The 18,573-nt window shown below is 51.0% G+C and overlaps 1 protein-coding gene across 23 annotated transcripts in view; it reads left to right on the plus strand.

Annotated features, from left to right (window-relative positions):
* Window positions 1–294: 294 nt before the first annotated feature.
* The window catches only part of NT5M (5',3'-nucleotidase, mitochondrial), a 39,084-nt gene continuing 20,805 nt past the window's right edge, over window positions 295–18,573 (plus strand). For 18 of the 23 annotated variants that reach the window (XR_010582311.2, XM_065532836.2, XM_065532837.2 and 15 more), the window contains exons 1-3: window positions 295–771; window positions 3,508–3,608; window positions 16,717–16,777. Coding sequence is in view for 22 of the 23 variants with exons in the window: in XM_065532836.2 (XP_065388908.1) it covers window positions 505–771; window positions 3,508–3,608; window positions 16,717–16,777 (429 nt within the window). In the remaining variant the exon portion in view is untranslated. Of the gene's footprint in view, window positions 772–1,318; window positions 1,433–3,507; window positions 3,609–16,716; window positions 16,778–17,416; window positions 17,578–18,573 lie in introns of those variants that run through there. The other 5 variants (XM_065532841.2, XM_074018706.1, XM_074018702.1 and 2 more) reach the window with 2 other exon arrangements.

Consider the following 18,573-nt stretch of genomic DNA (forward strand, 5'->3'; position numbering starts at 1 on the left):
TCCTGTTGTCTGGCTCCCCTTCTAAAACCTAAGTTCCAGGACGGCAGGAACTTTGTCTATTTGGTTCACACTCGACACAGTAAGGGCTCAAAAATGTCTAACGACACAGGCCTGCTTCTCGGTTTGCACTGCTCCTCCACGGTAGTCTGTGCAGTGGGAGGAGGCAGCCCGGGCCCAGGGTCCACTGAGAAGACGCAAATGGAGAGCGCGAGAGCGCGGACCTTCTAGAGGCGCCCGGCGCCCACCGCTGTCCGTCCTCGAAGCCCCGCCCCGGGGCTCCGCCTCCGCCGGCGCGTATTCCTTTAAGGACCGCGCGCGCCGCGGCCTCGCTCTGGGGCTGGTACCTGCGCGCCCGCGCCCCGCGCTCCCCGCCCCGCGCCCCCCGCCCCGCGCCCTGCGCGCGCCCAGCGTTGGGGTCTTCTCCGCGTCTGGCATGTCCGGCCGGCCCCGGCAGCACGGCGCGACCCAGGTCCCCGCGCCCCCTGCGGGCCAGCGTGCTGGGCCATGATCCAGCCGGGCGGCTGGTGTGCGCGGCGGCTCTGCAGCGCGGCGGTTCCCGCGGGGCGGCGCGGGGCGGCGGGCGGGCAGGGCCTGGCGGGAGGCCGCGCCCTGCGGGTGCTGGTGGACATGGACGGCGTGCTGGCAGACTTCGAGGGCGGATTCCTCAGGAAGTTCCGCGCGCGCTTCCCCGACCAGCCGTTCATCGCGCTGGAGGACCGGCGCGGCTTCTGGGTGTCGGAGCAGTACGGCCGCCTGCGGCCAGGGCTGAGCGTGAGCGTCCCCGCCCCGCCCCGCGCCGGGCCCCCTTCTCTCCCCGAGCCTCAGACCCCGCCCCTGCGCGGGTGACCTTGGACGGTCAGCGCCCCAGCCTCGGGGTGGCCCTCTGGTAGAATAGGGTCTGGGGCGGGGGTACCGGGGCCACAGCGAGCCGGGAAGACGCGGCCCCGCGCTCAAGATCTATTGGCTGCCATCCAGAGCTTCTGAAAATGCGGGAGAGTACAAAGTGTTAATATACCTAACTCTCCATCTAAAGATGACTTTAAAATTTGTGACATATTTGGCCTCAAGTCGTTTGTTAAATTTTTAGAAAAATAAACGTTATAAGTTGTCCTCTTTCACCCCGACCGCAATCACATTCCCACTTCTTTGTCCCCAGGGCTTTGATGGGTGTCTTTACCCATCTTTTTTGCTGTTGTCCATCAAAGCATAGCTTCCAGGGGTATTTGAGGCCCAGAGAGGTTGTGTGACTTTCTGGGGGTCACACAGTGAGTCTGGTCCAGGTGAGGTGGGATCCACCTCATGTCTTATCCCCTTGCAGAGCTGGCCTTCCTGAACACCTGAGCTCAACCCCTACCATCCGACTCCCGAGGTGTTCTGTCCAGGATGGATAGAGGGGAAAGATCCAAGGAGGGACGTTTACACACAGATCTTGGTTGGTAAATTTGAAGTATTTTGCAAAAGGAACAGGGGATTTTGGTATGCACAAAATTAAAGAGGCTGTTTTCTGGCATCCCTTGATTGGTCACCTAGGGTTGCTGCCGGAGGGTTTGATAAAGAGGAGAAGGAAGTTACAAGAGCCCGTTTTTTAGCCACAAGTTCACTGCATCCTCTTTTTTGTTAGGTAGATATTATTATCTCTGTTTTCCAGATGAGGAAACTTGCCCCAAGTCACATGCTGCTCAGGGGTTCAGTCAGGACTCAAACCCAAGTCTGTCTGCCTCCCAAGCACAGTTAGTGCTCCCCACTCCAAAGTCCTGTTTTCTCACCTGCTGTCTCTAACAAGTGACATTTCTTCTGACTTCGGAAAGATACTTCATCAGTAATGTGGTTTGTTGAGGGACACGTGTTAATAACAAAAGGAAACCAAGTACCATTTGTCTCCATCAACACCAGGCACTTCAGAAGGTGACTTTCACAGAGCCCAGTGTGCTGAGCTCTTCCAGGGCCAATGCCTAATGATAAACTTTAAACCGGAGAAAATGCCCTAGTACTTTCTGCAGCCTCAGGAATAGGCTCCAGTGTGCCGCGAGTGTTCATTTATAGACAGCGCTCGGCATCGGGAGTCTGGACACCATATATCTGCCCAGGAGTGTATTAACGTGGAAACCAAGCCCACCCCCAATTCTGAAAAGTGCAGCAGCTTTTCCAGTTCTTTGTGCAAATATGTAGGCTCTGTATGTGCAGGGTTACTGGTTTCCAAGCACAAGGCAAAATAAGGAGGGTGCCCTGGGAGTGATCTGCTGGCTTCCCCTACTTCCCTTCCCCAGGCACGGCTTGCTGCTGCGGACATCCCTTGGCCAAGCTGGTCCCTTGGTTAAACCACTTGTTTAACCAAGTGGTTAAAACAAACCTCCCCCACACGTGGCTCCTTATGTGTATGTAGGCATTTCTACTTTTCAAAATTCTGCTCTATCTGTATTCCCTTTGATCTTCACAGTACCCCATGTGGGATGTGAGGATTAAATGTGTTTCAGTAATAAGCACGCATTTGCCTAGTCCCTGTGGTTCCTGAGAGTTGCTGGTGTGCTGTCAGAGCGTCCTCCGGCCATCCATGTGACAGGGTGACTGTTTCTATAGCATGCCGAACGGCTGGCAGCGCCACTGCCTGCACTGCACTTATGGGCTTTAGGCTTCTACTTCTCCTAGGCAGAAATGTGTCTCCCCTCTGGTTGTCACTTTCCCCTTGCCTGACCCTAGAAAAGGTGCTGCATTCTGGCCCTGCAGCAGAACAGGGGAAGGAGAAAGGCAGCGGGGGTTGGGGAGTGGGGAGGAGAGGGTTGGTGTTGGGGGTTCTCCTCCCGGCTCAGCTGCTGTTTTGCTATGTGACATCAGGTGGATCTCTTCCCCATTCTGAGCCTCAGTTTTCTCACATGTAAAATGAGGATCTGCATTTTTGCTTTGCAACTCTAAAAGCAGCGAAATCCTTTTTTTTTTTTTTTTTTTTTTTTTTTAATGTACTTACTGGCACCTCAACATGTAAAACAGATAAAAGCAGAGCTCTTCTGGTTAATGTGGGGAGGATCCTAGAGCTCCCTGAATTGTCCTTTTACGCTGTCTTCCCCTCCCGCTTATCCCTCATGACACAGCAGTGCCCTTAAAGATCTCTGAGTCCCTCCAGTTCTCAAGTTTAAGGACTCTACTGCCATGGTAAGAGCTGGTCCAGCCTCAGTTTCCACAGTTCTTTTGGCCACTCGAATCCAGCCTAGCAAGCACGCAGTTCTTGACGATTGGCCTCAGGTCCCAGAGAGCTCCGGCAGGTGTAGGAGTCCATGGGCCTGACACCTTAGCTAGTCTCTGCTGGATCCCGACGAAGTCAGGTCCTTTCTGGAAAGGTGTTCGAAGCCCACATACTCTCTGCACTTCCCCCAGGAAATACGTCCTTGGGTGTGTGTTTGGGGGAGTGAGGAATGCAGAACCACTTCCCCTGTAGCCTGGATATACTCCCCAAGATGAGGGCAGTAAGGTGCTGAGGACTCTAGAAGTAACTTGCTTTTCTCAACTTCTCAGGAGAAGGCCATCAGCATTTGGGAGTCAAAGAATTTCTTTTTTGAACTTGAGCCCCTGCCAGGGGCTGTGGAAGCTGTGAAGGAGATGGCCAACCTACAAAAGTAAGTTTGTCCTCCCAGCCCTGCCCAGCCGGGCCACTGAGCCCTGTACCTCCTTCCTGCTTCTTCCCTTCTCTGCCTTCTCCTTTCTCTCCCCTTGGCCCTGCACAAGGTTGCACTTGCCTCGTCATTGCTGAGCCTGGGGAAAACCACCGAATACAATGATCTCGGTTTGTGGGCTGTGATGTTTTGATCCAGGAACTTGAGGAAATACCCAGTTTAATTTGATCTGGTTCCCTGGGTGTTCAAAGCTCATTTATTCAGCAAATATCTCAGTACTGACTCTGCTAGATAGTGCAGGCCCCAGTGATTCAGCAACGAGCAAAGTATAGTCCTTGCCCTCATGGAGCTTCCAGTTCAGACAGAGCAGACATTAAAGAATTACAAAGTGGCGGCTGGGTGCGGCTAAAGCCTATAATCCCAGCACTTTGGGAGGCCAAGATGGGCGGATCACGAGGTCAGGAGATCAAGACTAGCCTGGCTAACACGGTGAAACCCCGTCTCTACTAAAAAAATACAAAAAACTAGCCGGGCGAGGTGGCGGGCGCCTGTAGTCCCAGCTACTGGGGAGGCTGAAGCAGGAGAATGGCGTAGACCCGGGAGGCGGAGCTTGCAGTGAGCTGAGATCCGGCCACTGCACTCCAGCCTGGGCGACAGAGCGAGACTCCGTCTCAAAAAAAAAAAAAAAAAAAAAGAATTACAAAGTGGCTGGGCTTGGTGGCTCACGCCTGTAATCCCAGCACTTTGGGAGGCCAAGGTGGGTGGGTCACCTAAGGTCAGGAGTTCAAGACCAGCCTGGCCAACATGATGAAACCCTGTCTCAGTCAGGCGCGGTGGCTCACGCCTGTAATCCTAGCACTTTGGGAGGCCGAGGTGGGTGGATTGCCTGAGCTCAGGAGTTCAAGACCAGTCTGGGCAACAAGGTGAAACCCCATCTCTACTAAAATACAAAAACTTAGTCAGGCGTGGCAGCATGCACCTGTAGTCCCAGCTACCTGGCAGGATAATTGTTTGAACCAGGGAGGAAGAGGTTGCACAGTGAGCCAAGATCGCACCACTACCCTCCAGCCGGGGCAACATAGCAAGATTCCATCTCCAAAAAAAAAAAAAAAAAAAAAAGAAACCCTGTCTCTACTAAAAATACAAACAATTAGCTGAGTGTGGTGGCGGGCGCCTGTAATCCCAGCTATTTAGGAGGCTGAAGCAGGAGAATCGCTTGAACCCAGGAGGTGGAGGTTGCGGTGAGCCGAGATCGTGCCATTGCACTCTAGCCTGGGCAACGAGTGAAACTCCATCTCAAAAAAAGAATCACAAAATGAAGACAATCACAGATTGTCCAAAGAGCTTAAGGAAAAAAGGTTCAGTGGGAAACCTCATTTAGAAAAAGCGTTTAAGGAAAGAGAAGTGGTATTGCTTGAGATACCTGTTTTGTTCTGGTGAAATGAGTAGTTCTATGGACTGAAGCCCCCACTCAGTGACCTGTTGACAATTACAGAGGATGTGCTTCCCTGAGAGCTTTTTTAAAACAGCCTTATTGACATATAATAATGACATACAGGCCAGGTACAGTGGCTCACGCCTATAATTCCAGCACTTTGGGAGGCCGAGGCAGGCGGATCATGAGGTCAGGAGTTTGAGACCAGCCTGGCCAACATGGTGAAACCCCATCTCTACTAAAAATACAAAAATTAGCTGGGCGTGGGGGCAGGCGCCTGTAATCCGTGCTACTCGGGAGGCTGAGGCAGGAGAATCTCTTGAATCTGGGAGGCGGAGGTTGCAGTGAGCCGAGATTACACCATTGCACTCCAGCCTGGGCAACAGAGTAAGACTCCGTCTCAAAAGAAAAAAACACACACACACACAGAAGTTTTTACTTTTGGCGTAGTCCAATTTATCTGTATTTTTCTTTTGTCACTTGTATTTTTGTGTCATATGAAAAAGCCGTTGCTGACCCAAGGTCACAAAGATTTGCCCCTGTGTTTTCTTTAAGAGTTTTAGTTTTAGCTCTTCCATTTAAGCCTATGATCCATTTTGAGTTAATTTTTGTATATGGTATGAGGTAGGGGATCAAACTTCATTCTTTTGCGTATAGATATCCTGTTGTCCCAGTTCCATCTATTAAAAAGACCATTTTTTCCCCACTGTATTGTATTAACACTCTTGCTGAGAATTAATTGACCATCAATACAAGGATTTATTTCTAGACTTGGATAACTTTTATCGGCCACATTTTTGCTTGAATTTAGCAACCTGAATGACAAATCAAACGTAAGGTATGGTTTGGCCTTCATTATGTCATATAAATGCCTCAAAAAATTGTCAACTTTCAAAGTTCTAATATGATAAGTAGGTGTCAGAGAAACATAAAATACAGAGTTTGAGTTGAATCGTAGACCTTATTTGGTAGTAATTTATCTTTGGATGTGAGTCCAAGTCCTGCAGAGTAGTGAATTTTGTTCTGGCTTATGGTATGAACTTGATGTATAGTGTTCCTGTAGCAAGAGTCTGAGAGGCAAAGAATATGTGTACAGCATTTACACGTGAGCTTTCAAAACCCTGCTTACGGCCTGGATCAGCACGTGCTGACCTGCAGCCACATGGCTGTATCCTGGGGAGCTGCAGGGCATGGTGGTTTGGAGTGGGGTTCTGGACATTGGCTGCCCAGGCTCACATCCTCACTTCCCCAGAATCTCATTCCCAGATGTCAGGCAAGTTATTAAACTTTCTGGGTTCCAGTAAAATGGAGATAATGAGAAAGTCCTCAGTATAGTGCCTGGCACATAGCAGGTGCTCAGCAAATGCTAGCTGCTGCTATTGCTGTTCTGTTACATTTAATAGGCATATCACAAGAAATGCATCCTTAATTCACCACAGTATGGGAAACAGTGGATTGGCTTCTTCACCATAGAACTTTTCAGAGCTTTTAACTGCTTGTGTGCTTTGTTACACTCCATTGGGGTAGTAAGGGATGCAGCTTTCGTCAAAAGTATTCTAACGACTAGGCACCATGGCTCACACCTGTAATCGCAGCACTTTGGGAGGCCAAGGTGGGCAGATCACCTGAGGTCAGGAGTTCGAGGCCAGCCTGACTAACATGGAGAAACCCTGTCTCTACTAAAAATACAAACAAATTAGCCGGGCGTGGTGGCGCATGCTTGTAATCCCAGCTGCTTGGGAGGCTGAGGCAGGAGAATCACTCGAACCCCTGGAGGCGGAGGTTGCAGTGAGCCGAGATTGCGCCATTGCACTCCAGCCTGGGCAACAAGAGCAAAACCCTGTCTCAAAAAAAAAAAAAAAGGTATTCTAGCCTGGATCATTTTTTCATAGCTTCTCGATTAACACCTTTGCAGAAATTCCAGTTTGGGAAGGCAAATCTAGACCATACCCAGTGGTCCTTCATCTCCATTTGGCTGTTAACTTGCTAGAAGATTCCTATGGTCAGTTTGTGCCCAGTATCGAGACAAAGCGAAGGGACTCGTCAGTAACTGAGTGGATAACTGTGTATCTGGTGCTGAAGTGGGCACTCTGAGTACAAGAGATGTGGGCCTAGCAGTAGAGACCAAGGCTGATCAGTCACCCTCATGACTGTTTATCCAGCACCTGCTGCATGCTCGGCCTCATCCCAGGGACTGCAGACACGCAAATAAGAGAGTTCTTACCTTCAAAGAGTTCCCTGGTAAACAGGCATTGGAACATAGCTCTCAAAGTAATCGTGGCGTTGGGGTGCAGGCAGGCAGGCAGGAGCTGCTTCTCCCTGGGAGGCTGCACCATTGTGCTGCCACCTTGAGGAATGAAAAGGAACCTGCCAGGTAGTGAAGGGCAAGGGGACTCCAGGTGGGAGGGGAACAGTTGAGCAGACACCCAGGGGACTCTCCTGAGACGGCCTCTGTCGCACGTCCTGCCCTGTTCTGGCAGCTCTGTGGTGAGATAGGGTTTCCCTGGGCAGAGCCTCAGGTTCTGAGGAGCTTGGTTTGGAATATCTTCAGGGTGACCATTCTTTTTATTGTTCAGGAATACATGAATATATTCTTTTTTTTTTTTTTTTTTTTTTTTGAGATGGAGTCTTGCTCTGTCGCCCAGGCTGGAGTGTAGGAGTGTAGTGGCGCGATCTCGGCTCACTACAACCTCCACCTCCGCCTCCCAGGTTCAAGCGATTCTCCTGCCTCAACCTCTGGAGTAGCTGGGATTACAGGTGCCCACCACCATGCCTGGCTAATTTTTTTGTATTTTTAGTGGAGACGGGGTTTCACCATGTTGTCCAGGCTGGTTTCAAACTCCTGACCTCAAGTGATCTGCTCACCTCGGCCCCCCAAAGTGCTGGGATTATAGGCGTGAGCCACTGTGCCCGGCCATGAATATATTCTTTATCTTTCTTTTTTTTTTTTTTGGCATGGAGTCTCACTCTTGTCACCTAGGCTGAAGTGCAGTGGCACAATTTTGGCTCACTGCAACCTCCATCTCCTGGGTTCAAGCAATTCTCCTACCTCAGCCTCCCAAGTAGCTGAAATTACACACACCTGCCACTGTACCCGGCTAATTTTTGCATTTTTATTAGAGACGGGATTTAACCACATTGGCCAGGCTGGTCTCGAACTCCTGACCTCAGGTGATCCACCCGCCTTGGCCTCCCAAAGTGCTGGGCTTACAGGCATGAGCCACCGCACCCGGCCGAATATATTCTTATAAAAGACTCAAATAGTGTGAGCATGTGTGAAAGTTGTCAGTTGCCCTATCTCCGTGCATACACCCGCCTTGGCCCACTCTTTCTGCTCTCGTTAAGAATTTGGTGTGTATGCTTCCAAACCTTTTGAAGTGCACCCCCCTACATATTTAGATATAGTTTTACAAATCTATATGTTCCACCCAGCAGTCAGAGTGATATTTTTTTAAATCAAATTCAGATGATGTTAGCCCCACTGCTTAAAGCCCTCTGCTGGCTTCATACTGTGCTAAAATCCTGCTCTCCCTCGGCCAGGCTGGGAAGGCTGTCTGCCATTTGGCCCTGCCTTCCCTTCCAACCTCTGTCTTCCTCTGCTCCTGTCACACTGGCTTCTTTCCTGCCCCTTAGATGTGCCACGTGTGTTTCTGGTCTTAGGACCTTTGTTCTTGTTACATCTTCCCAGAATGTTTCTGCCCTAGTTCTTTACACAGCCAGATTGTTTTTCTCTTTCAAACTGAGAACCTTGCATGTTGCCTCCTCACAGAGGCCTTTCCTGACCACTGCAGCTGAGATCTCTGCCCTCCCCTCCTGGTCGTTCTGTCCCATGACCCTGAGTGTGTCCTCTAAGCTGAAATTGCACGTCTGTGTCTGTCCCTTCCTCTTTCCAATGTCATCTCCCTGAGATCAGGGATTGTCTTGGTTCTGACTCTTCTCACTCAGTTCCTAGAATGATGCCTGGCACATCACACACTCAAAAGTATTTGCCAAATGAATAGCTTTATGTGCATAATCCCATAGTAATTTTTGATTTTTTAAAAACATTTTTTTAAAACAATTTTGGAGGAAACCACTCATTTAGAAGGATAAGAACTTAAACCTGATTTTAACATGGTGCTCGGCCGGGCGCGGTGGCTCAAGCCTGTAATCCCAGCACTTTGGGAGGCCGAGACAGGCGGATCACAAGGTCAGGAGATCGAGACCATCCTGGCGAACACGGTGAAACCCCGTCTCTACTAAAAATACATAAAAAACTAGCCGGGCGCGGTGGCGGGCGCCTGTAGTCCCAGCTACTTGGGAGGCTGAGGCAGGAGAATGGAGTAAACCCGGGAGGCGGAGCTTGCAGTGAGCTGAGATCCGGCCACTGCACTCCAGCCTGGGCGACAGAGCGAGACTCCGTCTCAAAAAAAAAAAAAAAAAAAAAAAAAAAACAAAAAAAAAACATGGTGCTCACTGCTGTGGAGCCTAGAGTAAGAGGCAGTTTATTCATGGGTTGATTAAATAGATATATTTTACGACTTAACATGCACCCAGTACTATGCTAGTACTGGAGATATATTTGTAAATAAGACACCTAAGGTCTCAGGCTTCAGGGAATTTATATCACAGCAGGGAAGATGACAACATATAAACTAAAATAATTTCCAATTGCGATAAGCTTAGTGAAGGAACTAAACAGGGGGCTGTGCTACAGAGGAAACAGGGAAGAGGCTGCTTTGGGTGGGGTGGGAAACTGGCTCTAGGGAGCTGAGAATTGACCTCAGACCTGAAGAGGAAGAATGAACAGGCCAGTGAGGAGTCAGGACAGGCCTTGCAGGCCAGGAGAGGAGCAGGAGCCAGTGCCTGAGCCAGGCCAGGCCTTTGTTTGTCTGAGTAACATAAAGGAACTGGACAGCTGGAACTGGAACTTAGGAAGCATGTCGGGCATGTCGGGAGTGGTAGGGGGTGGGGCGGAGGGTGAGGTTGAAGAGAGATTGATGTGATCTAACTTGGGTTTTTTTTTTTTTTTTTTTTTTTTAAAAAAAAAAAAAGAGACAGAGTCTCACTCTGTTGCCCAGGCTGGAGTGTAGTGGTGCCATCTCAACCCACTACTGCAGCCTCTATCTCCCGGGTAAAAGCAATTCTCCTGTTTCAGCCTCCGGAGTAGCTGGAACTACAGGTGTGCGCCACCATGCCTGGCTAATTTCTGTATTTTTAGTGGAGATGGGTTTTCACCATGTTGGCCAGGCTGGTCTTGACCTCTTAACCTCTTGACTTCCTGACACCTTGGCCTGCCAAAGTGCTGGGATTACATGCATGAGCCACCATGCCCAACTGTAACTTAGGTTTTTATTTATTTATTTATTTGGGACAGAGTTTCACTCTTGTCACCCAGGCTGGAGTGCAATGGTGTGATCTTGACTCGCTGCAACCTCCGCCTCCCGGGTTCAAGCGATTCTCCTGCCTCAGCCTCCCGAGTAGCCGGGATTACAGGCAGCCACCACCACGCCTGGCTAATTTTTGTATTTTTATTAGAGATGGGGTTTCACCATGTTGGCCAGACTGGTCTTGAATTCCTAACCTCGGGTGATCCGCCCTCCTTGGCCTTCCAAAGTGCTGGGATTACAGGTGTGAACCACCGTGCCCGGCCATAACTTAGGTTTTTTTTTTTTTTTTTTTTTCTTTTTTGAGACGGAGTCTCGCTCTGTCACCCAGGCTGGAATGCAGTGGAGCCATCTCAGCTCACTGCAACCTCACCTTCCGGGTTCAAGCAATTCTCCTGCCTCAGCCTCCCAAGTAGCTGGGACTACAGGCATGTGCCACCACGCCTGGCTAATTTTTTGTATTTTTAGTAGAGACGACATTTCACCGTGTTAGCCAGGATGGTCTCGATCTCCTGATCTCGTCTCGTGATCCGCCCACCTCGGCCTCCCAAAGTGCTGGGATTACAAGTGTGAGCCACCGTGCCCGGCCATAACTTAGGTTTTTAAAATGTGGATTTGGGGCAATGAATTTGGATAGACATTTTTCCAGTGAAGATATATAGATGGCCAGTAAGTACATGAAAACATCGTCAGTCATTAGGGAAATGCAAGTCAAAACCACAAGGAGGGAGCCGAGTGAGTGGTGCTCACCTGTGCTCCCAGCTACTCAGAAGGCTGAGGAGGGCAACAGAAGGCCGGAAGGCCAGCCTAGGCAACATAGTGAGACTGTCTCTAAAAAGACCACAATTCACATTGTGGGTGTGAATATAAAACAGTGCAGCCAGTATGGAAAAACACCTTGAAAAACATTTCCTCGGAATGTTAGTCCGGGCACGGTGGCTCAGGCCTGTAATCCCAGCACTTTGGGAGGCCAAGGAGGGCGGAACACCTGAGGTCAGGAATTTGAGACCAGCCTGGCGAACATGGTGAAACCCTGTCTCTACTAAAAATACAAAAATTAGCTGGGCATGGGTGGTGGGCACCTGTAATCCCAGCTCTCGGGAGGCTGAGGCAGGAGAATCGCTTGAACCTGGGAGGTGGATGCTGCAGTGAGCTGAGATCATGCTGCTGCACTCCAGCCTGGGTGACAGACTGAGACTCCATCTCAAAAAAAAAAAAAAAAAAGAAAGTTAGACATAGACTTACTGTATGAGCCTTACTTACTGTATGTTCAACTCATAAGTATATACCCAAAGGAATTGAAAACAGGTATTCAAACCAATACTAGTACCCGAATGTTTCAGCAGCACTGTTCACAGCAACTGAAAAGTAGAAACAACCCGAGAATCCACTCAGTGATGGATGGATATTTAAAATATGAGGTAGCCACACAATGGAATATGTTTCAGCTATAAAAAGGAATGACTGCCAGGCATGGTGGCTCACGCCTGTAATGCCTGCACTTTGGGAGGCTGAGGTGGGCGGATTGCCTGAACTCAGGAGTTCGAAACCAGCCAGGGCAATGTGGCGAAATTCCGTCTCTACTAAAAATACAAAAAGAATTAGCCAGGCTTGGCGGCAGGCACCTGTAATCCCAGCTACTTGGGAGGCTAAGGCAGGAGAATCACTTGAACCAGGGAAACGAGAGGTTGCAGTGAGTCTAGATTGTGCCATTGCACTCCAGCCTGGGCAACAAAGTGAGACTCTGTCTCAAAAAAAAAAAAAAAAAAAGTCTGGGCGCGGTGGCTGAAGCATGTAATCCGAGAACTTTGGGAGGCCGAGGCGGGTGGATCACCTGAAGTCTGGAGTTTGAGACCAGCCTGACCAACATGGAGAAACTCTGTCTCTACTAAAAATACAAAATTAGCAAGACGTGGTGGCACATGCCTGAATCCCAGCTACTTGGGAGGCTGAGGCAGGAGAATCCCTTGAACCTGGGAGGAGGAGGTTGCAGTGAGCCGAGATCGCACCATTGCACCCTAGCCTGGGCAACAAGAGCAGACCTCTGTCTCAAAAAAAAAAAAAAAAAAAAAGGAGTGACCTACCTACCCATTCATGTGGCAACATAAATGAACCTTGAAAACATGATACTGAGTGAAAGAAGCCAGACACAGAAGGCCACATATTGTAGGATTCTATTTATATGAAATATTCTGGGGTAGGCGCGGTGGCTCACACTTGTAATTCCAGCGCCTTGGGAGGCCGAGGCAGGTGGATCACCTGAGGTCAGGAGTTCGAGACCAGCCTGGGCAACATGGTGAAACCCCATCTCTACTAAAAATACAAAAATTAGCTGGGCATGGTGGTGGGTGCCTGTAATCCCAGCTGCTTGGGAGGCTGAGGTAGGAGAATCTCTTGAACCCATGAGGTGGAGGTTGCAGTGAGCTGAGATCGAGCTATTACACTCCAGCCTGGGCAAGAGTGAGAACTTGTTCTAGAGAAAAAAAAAAAAAAATCTGAACAAGAGGCAAATCCTTACAGCTAGGCAGCCTCTGGTTCCCCGGGCTGTGGGGAGGGGCCATGGGAGTGAGTGCTTAATGGGAATGGGGCTTCTTTTTGGGGTGATGGAAACATCCTTAAATTTGATTGTGGTGATGGCTGTAAAACCCTGTAAATATACTAACGTTTATTTAATTATACACTTAAAATCGGTGAATATTAGGATATGTGTATTCTATCTCAATAAAACTTTTAAGAAGTGTTTACTCAAACATTTAAAAATTTAGGGCAAACTATTGATACATTTATTTAACAATTAGGACACACTCTTGATCCATTTATTTAACAATATGATGAATATCAGAATAGTTTTGCTGGATGAAAGAAGCCAGGCAAAACAGAGTATAGACTATACTTTCTTTTATGTAACATTCTAGAAAATACTATCCAATCTATACCGATGGAAAGTAGATGGGTGGTTGCCTGGGGCCCCAGGGGCAGGGAGGGACACGAGGGGCAGCTGGGAGAGATAACGGGAACCTTTGGGGGTGGCAAGTGTGTTTATTTCTTGATTGTGGTGATCTGGGTTTCCCATGTGTGTCTTTTACTTATTTCATATTTCTTTATTTTGAGATGGAGTCTCGCTCTGTCGGCGGGCTGGAGTGCAGTGGTGTGATCTTGGCTCACTGCAACCTCCACCTTCTGGGTTCAAGTGATTCTCCTGCCTCAGCCTCCTTAGTAGCTGGGTGTACAGGTGCTCATCACCACGTCCAGCTATTTTTCTATTTTTAGTAGAGACAGGGTTTCACAGTGTTGGCCAGGCTGGTCTTGAACTCCTGACCTCAGGTGATCTGTCTGCCTTGGCCGCCAAAAGTGCTGGGATTACAGGTGTGAGCCACCATGCCCAGCCTCCCATGTGTGTCTTTATGTTCAAATTTATTGAATTGTACCCTTTTAATATGTGCAGTCTATTGCATGTTGATTATTTATACCTCTGTAAAGCTGTTTAAAAAGAGTCAGTCTGGATGCTGGGTGGAAATGGCTCGGAGGGGCGAGAACTGGAAGTTGAGGAGTCAGTGGAGGTGGTTGCAGCTGCTCAGTGGGAGACGGCTCAGTTTGACTGGGGTGAGGTCTGTGGAGAGAGCCTGGTAGATGACATGTGCTTTGGTGGGACCCATAAGACCTGGGGATGGATCTGATATTGGGGGTGGAATAAAGCTAGGAAAAATAGGTGAGTTTTAGGTGTTTTGCTTGAGCAGAGCTCCGTCTATATAGTCTCTGCTTATCTAAAATAGTCTAGGAACTGAGGGAAGACTCGGGGAGGGACACGCTTTAGGAGTAGGGGATTATGTGTCCCACGTTGGAAGTCCTGTGCGAGGTGTGTGAGGCGTCCAGGTGGGTGGAAACCTGGTGCTGAGAGAGGTTGGGATGCATCAGCATGCACATGGTGTTTAAAGCAGGAGCGCAGGCCGAGAGCCCCTGGGGGCCTAGACCCAACCTGGAGCGGTCAGGAGAGGAGTAGACGGGGAGTCTGGGCTGGGAAGCAAGGAGAAGAAGGCCAGGAGCACAGGCCAGGACCCAGAATAGGGGAGCCCAGGAGAGCTGGTGTGGCCGGCTGGGCTGAGTGCCTATGGGTGAAGATGGCGAGGTGGGCATTGGACAGAGGGATACAAGGGTCCTTGGTGACAAGGAGCAATTTCTGTGGAGTGAAGGGGCGGGCCCAGTCTACAGTGGGTTGAAGCAGGAGCAGGAGGTGAGGGAGTGGGGTTGGCAGGTGGAGGCGGCTTGTTGGGGACGTTCTGCTGCAAAGGGGGCAGCTGGAGGGTGGGAGTCAAGGTTGTGTGTGTATATATCTAAGGCGGGAGGTGTCAGCATGCGTCTGAATGAGGATCGTGGAGGAGGATAGCAAGCAGGTATTTGGGAGGTGCCAGCATGCGTTTGAATGAGGATTGTGGAAGAGGATAGCAAGCGCGTATTGCAGGGCATAGTGTCTGTGAAGGGCAGAGGGGGAGGATCCAGGGCACAGGTGGAACCCAGGAGAGGGGAGCAGTATGGCTTCCTCCTGTGCAGCAGGAAGGGAGGAGCAAGTGAGCCCGGTGGCAGGTGAGTCTCCCGATCCATGATGAGGTGCGCTCGGAGTCTCGCCCACAAGAAGGTTGAGGAAATGGGGTGGGTGGTTCCTGGCTGTGCCCAGAGCACCAGAGAGGGCATTGGAGAGAGCTGCCAGGTAGCTGCAGGCCCTGGCTTGGGGTCAGGAAGTGAAGGTGAAACGGGTCCAACTGATGATGTGAATTTTCTTTTCTGGCAACATTCAGTTGCTTGGGTGCAGGTGGGAGCAGTGGGATAGCTGGGCTCCTTCAGGGCCTGGCGAGACAGGCCTGGGTGGAGGACGAGAAGCACAAGCAGAGGATGGCAGCGAAGGTTGGGCCTCAGCTGGATGAAGGCAGGCTGCCAAGCTGGGACGAGGAGGGTGTCTCCACGAGGCTGAAGAGTTGAGTGCAGGATGAGAGAACGCATTTGCTGAAGCATCGTGGGTGGTGGCCAGGGAGTCAAAGCCTGAGACGAGGATTCAGGGGGAAGTGATTTCAAGCTCCGGGGATGACAGTAGGAGAGGTATTGGAGGTTGGGTGTTTGGAGGTGGAGAGGAAGGTGTTTGGAGGTGGAGAGGGTTAGGAACTGAGCGACAAGGTGTCGGATCTGCACCTATGCACACACATATATGTGAACATGTGTGTCAGGTCACTGAGGGTGGTGATAGAGCAGGAGTGGAGAGGATGGCCAGCCGGCGAGTGAGGTGCATGAGGGACGGTAACTGGCAACGGTAGGTGACAGTGGCCAGGAAGGGCTGCAGGGGTGTGCTGTAGGGTGTGGGCATTGGCGTCAGGGAGCTGGAAGGAGCAGTGGAGAAGGCAGACGCCATCCTCACCTGCCATCTCTAAAGTCTGTGGGGGGTGAGGAAGAGGCAGCTCTCACTCAGAGGCGAGTTGGGGAGGTGCGTCCTTTGTGTGAGGCCAGTTTTGGTTGGGGCAGGAGTGAGGATGCTGGGGAGAGGCTGAGTCTTTAGGAGAGGGGATGGCGCGGTTGGTGGAAGTAGTGCCAAGTATCAGGAAACGAGAGGGCATACCCTGTGCCCAGGGATGCGGCAGTCTCACCTCTGCCTCTTGGGGGACGCGTTTGCCAGAGAGAAAGCGTCAGCAAAGTGCCGTCTTCCAGAGGCTCAGCAAGACGCACAGGAGGCACAGGCTCCAGTGGCAAATGCCAGCCTCATGAGGGTGTTTGGGACCAGGTGGCCTCATTAGTGAGGGCTGGGGCCCTGTGGGTATGAGGGTGCATGCACCTGGGAGGCCGTTTGGGTCAGCTCCCCCACGGATCCAGCACAGCACTGCGACGCCGGGACGTGGTGCTCAGCACACGGAGCCAAGCCAATCCTGTCTTTCAGGGACTCGATCACTGCGGGGCTCAGCCCGGCGTGGAGTAGGCTCCTTCTCTGTGTTCCCCAGGCCAGGGGACTTGCACTCCAGAATCCTTCTTCCTCACAGATTTCTCGACTTACCACTCTGCATTGCAGGAGGCCCTTCAGTCAGATGTCCAGTCCAGAGCTGGCTGCCCATGGGCAGGGTAGGGTCATTGGCTGCCCAGGGCCATGGGATAGGGCAGACACGTGAGGCCGACGCCTCTGGTGTGGAGGTAGTACAGGGGAGTGGGTCTCCCACAGCAGGTGAGGGGTTCAGACTCAGAGGGCCCAACCCTGTGAAGGCAGGGCAGGTGGTGAAGGCCTCGGGGTGGTGAAGTCGTGGTGCTGCAGGCTCAACCCCCTTTCTCTTGTTGACAGCACTGACGTCTTCATCTGCACAAGCCCCATCAAGATGTTCAAGTACTGTCCCTATGAGAAGGTAAGGCGTGTGTCTGCTCCGCTGGGCCCTACCCCATGCATCATAGTGAGGGGTACAGGCTCAGCCTGCCTGTGGAAAGGGGATGGACCCTCACAGCACTCCCCCACCTCTGTGACAGCGGCTCCTGCTCCCCAAGGCCCTCTCCAGCCCCAGCCCGAGGCTCTAGATGGAGCCTCATTATGACACAGGTTCTCCGGGAAGGGTGTCTGTCACTGTGTCAGGTTAGCCTGGCCCAGAGCAGGCCTTTAAAGGATGAGAATCATGCCTGGGGAGGCACGTGGATGCATTAACATGAAAAGTCTTAAAAAGGTGAGGTGGGTAAAGTTCATTTTTCTATGTACTCACTTTATTGTCTTTATTGAAAAGAATTAGAATTGCGTGACATTGAGACCTTTCTGGAAATTGGGAACTTGCAATTGCCAAACCTAGAGGAAAGGTCTGTGGCCCTGGAGGAGGGCACTCGTGCCGGAGGGGTCAGGGCCGGCCCTCCTTGGGGACATCAGAACAGCTCTTCCCAAGCCGAGGAAGGCAAGATCTTCAGCCCAGAGCCCCTCCTGCTTTGGGGGCATCAAACCTTCAGGCATGAGTTCTTTCTTGTTCTTCACATGACCCTTTCCCGTTTTTTTTTTTTTGAGACAGAGTTTCGCTCTTGTCATCGCCCAGGCTGGAGTGCAATGGTGCGATCTCGGCTCACTGCAACTTCCGCCTCCTGGGTTCAAGTGATTCTCCTGTCTCAGCCTCCTGAGTAGCTGAGATTACAAGTGCCTGCCACCACATCTGGGTAATTTTTTTTGTATTTTTAGTAGAGACAGGATTTTGCCGTGTTGGCCAGGCTAGTCTCGAACTCAAGCTCAGGTGATCTGCCTGCCTCGGCCTCCCAAAGTGCTGGTATTACAGGCGTGAGCCACCGTGCCTGGCCTGGATTCCATATTTAAATGAAATTCATGGTCAGGTGCGGTGGCTCACGCCTGTAATCCCAGCACTCTGGGAGACCGACGCAGGCAGATCACCTGAGGCTGGCAGTTCAAGACCAGCCTGGCCATCATGGTGAAACCCTGTCTCTATTAAAAATACGAAAATTAGCTGGGTGTGGTGGTGCATGCCTGTAGTCCCAGCTGCCCAGGAGGCTGAAGCATGAGAATTGCTTGAACCTGGGAGGTGGAGGTTGCAGTGAACCGAGATTGTGCCACTGCACTCCAGCCTGGGTGACAGAGCAAGACTGTTCCCCCCACAAAAAAATTTAATAAAAAAAAAAAGAAATTCACACATTCGGCCAACATAGCGTGCCCTCTGTGTGCTCAGTGGGAATTACACTTGCTGAACAGTAGATCTGGCATTATGTGGGTGCTTGGTGCCCACTGTTTCATCATGTCCTCATGACACCTTATTCCCTAGTTACCCTGACATCCCTCGTGTTTTTAGAGAGTGGGTTTTGTTCTGTCACCCAGGCTGGAGTGCAGTGGCCACTCACAGGTGCCATCCCAGCTCACTGCAGCCTTGAACTCCTGGGCTCAAGTAATCCTCCCACCTCAGCCTCCTGAGTAGCTGGGAACACAGGCGCACAGCACGCACCACCATGGCTGGCTTTTGCTGACCCCCTTTTAACACGCGAGGAGCACGAGTTCCGTTACACTCAGGAGACAGGAGTGTCTTACCTGCAGCCAGTCAATGTGGAGTCAGAGTGAGGGCCAGACCCACCGTTTCTGGTCGAGCAGTGATCCCAAAGTGAGTCCTCAGACCACAGTCAGCATCCCTTGGAGACTCCTTAAGTGTGGACATTTTGCAGCTCCACCCCA

The sequence above is a fragment of the Macaca fascicularis genome, chromosome 16 (assembly GCF_037993035.2).
Source record: "Macaca fascicularis isolate 582-1 chromosome 16, T2T-MFA8v1.1".
NCBI classification, from domain to species: Eukaryota; Metazoa; Chordata; class Mammalia; order Primates; family Cercopithecidae; genus Macaca; species Macaca fascicularis.